This window comes from Aedes albopictus, chromosome 3 (genome assembly GCF_035046485.1).
Source record: "Aedes albopictus strain Foshan chromosome 3, AalbF5, whole genome shotgun sequence".
Classification (NCBI taxonomy): domain Eukaryota; kingdom Metazoa; phylum Arthropoda; class Insecta; order Diptera; family Culicidae; genus Aedes; species Aedes albopictus.
In genome coordinates this window covers 410,823,994-410,829,417 of record NC_085138.1, presented here as the reverse complement: position 1 = coordinate 410,829,417, position 5,424 = coordinate 410,823,994, and the positions used below count along the sequence as shown (strand labels likewise).

The 5,424-nt window shown below is 40.2% G+C and overlaps 1 protein-coding gene across 1 annotated transcript; it reads right to left on the bottom strand.

The window, feature by feature from the left end:
• Positions 1–1,456: 1,456 nt before the first annotated feature.
• Positions 1,457–2,771, bottom strand: LOC109403412 (transcription initiation factor TFIID subunit 8). Its single transcript, XM_019676242.3, has 3 exons — positions 2,526–2,771; positions 2,158–2,444; positions 1,457–2,094 (listed from the first exon to the last, which is right to left on the bottom strand). The coding sequence occupies exons 1-3, from the start codon at positions 2,659–2,661 to the stop codon at positions 1,525–1,527; spliced, it is 993 nt and encodes a 330-aa protein (XP_019531787.3). The 5' UTR covers positions 2,662–2,771; the 3' UTR covers positions 1,457–1,524.
• Between the last annotated feature and the right edge of the window lie 2,653 nt (positions 2,772–5,424).

Genomic DNA, 5,424 nt, shown 5'->3' with positions numbered 1-5,424 from the left:
AATTAATTCCTGAGAAGAGGGAGGATGTGTGGTATTGAATCAGCATTGTTGTTCGACTAGCCTTCCAATGAACGCTGGTAGCACATGGTCTGCCAAATGCACATCAAGCAATCTAGTAGGCGCGCAAACGGTCGTCGCGTCATCACTTCGCGAACGTCAACACATAAACACAAGTTACTTCCTGGGGGCACCCGCTTGTCCTCAATAATTCCAAGCTCCACAAGGCACATATGTGTTATAGGAACACTACCACCACTAAAGGTGCAAGGGAGCAAAAAATTTAAGGAAATTCAATTCCGGAATACAAAACTGAACTAAATGTCATTAATTAAGTATACTGCCTCTGATTGCATAACTTTCCCATAGGAATAGGAAACCCAGCAAATATGGGACTGATAAGCGATCATGGGCAGTATAACGCATCTATTAAAAATGTCATTTGTGACCTTTTTGGTCGAAATAGTGCTAAATTGCTACTATCACCACTATTGGTACTAACTTCACTAAGGGATCGTTTACCCTAATGAAGAATTACCATAATTGACAAGTAATCCTAATTTGGAGATTGTATGGAAGCGGTTTGATAAATGACCCCTTTGGCGGATTTTGTACTGAGCTGGAGCTGTCAAGCAGCTGCCCACGTTCCAAAAGTGTTTTGAAATTGGTTCTATGTATCAAATTAAAGTTCTAAAATTCTAACATAAATCATAGTGGCTCAGAAAAAGGTGCTCTTCCGTATAGAAGTTAAAATCAATTAACAAAAACAATCAACAAAAATGATGATCGATATCATGTCAATGTAACGGAACGTCCATAAGCTGCAGTGAATCGCATATCAGTCTCATGTTTGCTGGATTTCCTATGCATATGGGACAGATATGCGATTCACGGCAGTAAGCTACGTCACGCAAAAATAACCATTTTAAAACCTTTTGTCACTTTTTTTGTATAGAACCTTTTAAAAATATTGTATTGATCCTCAAGCTTTGCTAATCCCCCTTGTCCCTCACTTCGTGACGGAGTTTATGACCGTTCCATAATGTGGTTTACTCACCTGTTGTATAAGCAGCCGGTTTGTGTGATGAACGATGTCCCGAAACTGATTTCACTAGTTCACAATTCCACAACACGCGCAAACACATAATTATTTTAGCAATTCTTGCATTCACAACTTGAAAAAACTACAGAAACTTTTTATAACTTTTTTTTGCGACAAATACAAAATATGCTGCCTTTACCAGCCACACTTTTTTCACGAATGACGATTCTCGATTCAAATGTTCACACCATGCTTGCTGTGATGGTTGTTTTGCTGTTACCACGGCAACAACGCGACGCTGCACTTTTACAGCGATGCTGTTTGAACACCAGTGATAACGTGGTAACCCGAGCAGAAATAGCGATCCTGTTATTTACCTACTAATAATTTTCACATGAAATGAAGTAAAACAGATGGTTCCAGAAATAGTTATAATTACTTAACTTTTACGTTAACTGTAATCCTAAGCAGTTCTTCTCCACTTCCTAATACGCGCTCGATCCCGACTCAGTTTTCACCTTCCTGGGAATGGTTGCCGCCCTCAGATAGGGATTATCGATCGTCGGGCTGTTGTTGGTCAAATTGATCTGCGCCGTGGTTATCGTTCCGCTTGCCGTCGACACCGTCACCGTCGGGGGTCCCATTTTCCCCTCGACCCCATTCCCGCCGTTGCTTCCCTCCCCTTTCACCGGGGAAGCCGATTCGCTGTCGTCTTCTTTCTTGCCACCACCATTACCGCCCTCATCTTCATCGTCGTCGTCATCGTCACCGTCTTTCGTTTCCGATGGATCCTCCTTGCGGTTGGCCACCTGATAGTAGTACTCCAGTTCTTCGAAGTCGAAAATCTGATCCGTCGGATTAAGGGCTTGCAGGTAGGGCGGGAATGAAGGTTTGCACGCAATCAACGGAAACATTGGGTTGTCCTCGTTATCGAACAAACTGTGAACATCGCTGGTCTTGGCCAAGAACTTTGTCAGGGCTTTTTCGATGTCACGTTTCTGGGTGGCAGCTTTCTCCCGGATGGCTTCATATTCTGTGACTGGTTGTTTGTAGGTCTGAAATGGAAAAGTGTTATAAGTAATTACAGTCGTTATTTCCCATTGGGGATTTCAACAAACCGGCGTTCGAATGTACGCATGAGGATCCGGAAGGGCCGGCAGATGGTTCGGAATGTGCGACGGATGGTTATGCTTCTGGCCGGCCTGCAGGATGCTTAGCTGCTTTTGCGATTGAGCCTGCTGGGGCTGCGGCAAAATGTGACGTCCTTCCCGGCGGCCGTAGCTCTCCAAGCCCCGGATCGAAATGCCCATGTTGATGAGACCGATCACGACGTCACCGATGACCGGCTGGGTTCGACCGGCCAGTTCACAGTAATTCCGAGCCGATTGACCCAGCTCGACTATGACTGCGAATGATACAAAAATGTACATTATAAAGTAATTTTCAAGAAACAATCCATGGGTGCACCACTGCACCCGGTACTTACAGCTCTGCATCATTTCGGTGAGCGTCTCGACGCACTCCTTGTCGGCACTTTCGAAATCATGCTCCAGCAATTCCGACGAAACCGCCATCGAAAGGTACTTTCTTCGAGCGATTTGTGTGGCATTTATTTCTGCCATTGCACACTCTTTTGCAAACTTATTCGAGGACTAAAACTATTTTAAACCTGTGAAGGAACTGCGAATCCGGTAAATCGGGTAAATCCTAAAACAACACTTTCTTGTTTTTGTTTGTTCTGTAAACAAAGCGAAGATGACTAGTTTGCCGCATCGACCAAAATACACAGCAGCAGAAGGGGTCTGGAACTTTTGGCATAAGGATATTTGGTATAAAGACATTTGGTATAACGGACACGGCAAGCCCGATATGGTTCATGATATCGTGCATATTATAAGATGTTCATTTGTGGAATAATAACGATAGACGTAATAATAAATTTATAATTGAATGATTCAAGTCTTTGAAATGAGATCATTTAATACTTTTCAGCTATCATACTATTAATGACTAGCTGACCCGACGTGGCTACCCGAAAAAAAAATACAGTAGAAAACCCGAATGTTGTATTGTAACAGTACTATTTAGAACCATATTGTTACAATAAACACCACTGTAAAAATAAAAAATACAAAAACAATAAGATGTAATGTTAGACACCATACAGTGAATAGGTAAATCCAACGGAAGCTAACGATCCCTCCGCATCTGGTGGCAGGAATGAGAACCCTATGAAAAACGGGGCTCCGCCAAAATTTAACATGGCGCAGCATAGGCAAACTGCACTTTTTTCACTTTTTCATATCGAATTCCGCATTGTAGAGAAACAAACGAGCACTTTTTGGAAAGAAAATTTAATTCTCTTTCAGATGCGCCTAGATCCGGTAGGTACTTATTATGCGTTGCGCGAAAATTTTTGAGCGCAAGTGCTCGTATACCTCCGCCAGTACGGTAAATCGTGTTGGTGTTTTCGGCGCAGTATTCTTTGGCCCATTCACGCACTTATTGTAAAAAACACCAGAACGATTAAACGTACGAGCGGAGGTCTATTAGCGATTTTGCACCATTTTCGCTCTCTATTTTCTTGCAACGGATAATACGAACAATTTATGTGATTAATTTGAGGAGCTCTTGCTATGCCTCCGGCGGGCGATCTTCCGGATTTTTTGTTAGCTGGCCAATCCGGTATCTGTCGGCATGGGCATCAAGAATGATGATAATGGAAGCCATTGCAAATGGAAAATAGCAACTTCTAGAGCCAAGAATGAGTAAAATTTGACGACAAAAAATTGACCTTTTTATGTAAACAAACGATTTTCTCCTCATCTCACCAAGCGCCTCTACAATTGGGGGTAATCTGGATTAGCCTATTGTAAATGAGATTTTTACAATATACTATACGGGTTGTTAAGTATCGTAACAATATAAAAAAATATTTTTCTCCATATATATTTTTTTACAAAACCATACATTTTATTGTAAATGAATTGTTCGAAATACTGATACGTGGGCTTTAATATACCGTACATTGTATGGTACACGTATGGTTTCAAACAATAAAATGTACCGTAAATATATTGTTTTTAATTGTAATTTCACTACTGGTTATAAATTTAATCATGGTTTTGGAATGGTTCTCTTTTGTTATGTTGTATTGTTTTACATTAGATAAACCATATAATGTTATATTATCTCGTCATGTTCCTTCGATAATGGCAGTTCTAGCCAAACTAACCTAAACTCGTCTAAGTCTGAGTAGCCTCTGATTGCATTAACAGTTGAAGCTTAAGCTCCCATGTCCCACCAGCCAGATAACCGGGTTTTGCAAACTAAGCATTATTTGTGGCAACACTTTGAGCGGCATGATGGAACTATGCCTAGCGCGCTAAGTGTTATTAGACCACTAATGTAGTTGCATGAAGTGGGTGACGAGGTACATAAGTATCGTTACAGCGTGCTTAACCGTTATTGCAATATTGAGGCTCCAGTTTGACTGAACTATAAAATATGTACATAACAACTCATGAAAAAACTGTCAAGTTCGATTCAACTATTATAAGTTAGGTTAAAAAGCGAAGAACTTATATCACAAGTCGTTTCAGTGTCCAGTCCAGTCCATATGTTAAATAAAAATGTCAAAGATAAATCGCATTTAATTCGGTTGTTGTACAAGGCAATTTCACATGAGAGGAGAAGAGAAAGAATAGTGTTGAACTCATCCACTGATTTACGGTAATCTGGCCTGCGTCTTTCCGGGTTGACCTACATTCGTATTCCTCTCATCGCACTCTACATACCTAGCCCACCATATCTCTTGGATATGCAGTCCTTAGGACACCTGGTTTACCACTTTATTTAAACATTTTATTGACTTTAAATAGATGTTTCAACTTATTCACTTTTTTCTCTTTCATTTCCTTTGCAACAAAAATGTCACGGACATCAACAAAACAAAGCACGGAAAAAAAACATGAACTGAATAAAAAATTAAAAATGCACCGAAAAAGATTGTTTCGGAATAGTGAATGGTTCAAACGTAAGAAAAACAGTATAATATATTGTTACATGAAGATCGAATGTAAATGTATAATAGCTACCAATGTGCAAAGCTTTTAGCGAACCATTCCATTACAATACACTATATTGTAGCTGGTACACTGTATGGTACAGGAATGGTTTTCACCAAATACCCTATGGTTAATTTTTATCCGGGTAGCCACGTTAGCTAGAAAAAGATTGTTTTTAAAATTCCAGTTATACTTCTCCAATGAAACTGTTTTCGAGAACATTCCAGAATCTCTCTCCAGAAGGCTTCTCTCTTGAACGTTTAGTAATCTCCAGAAAGTTCTCAAAATTTAATGAATTCTGATTTTCCAGAACTTTTC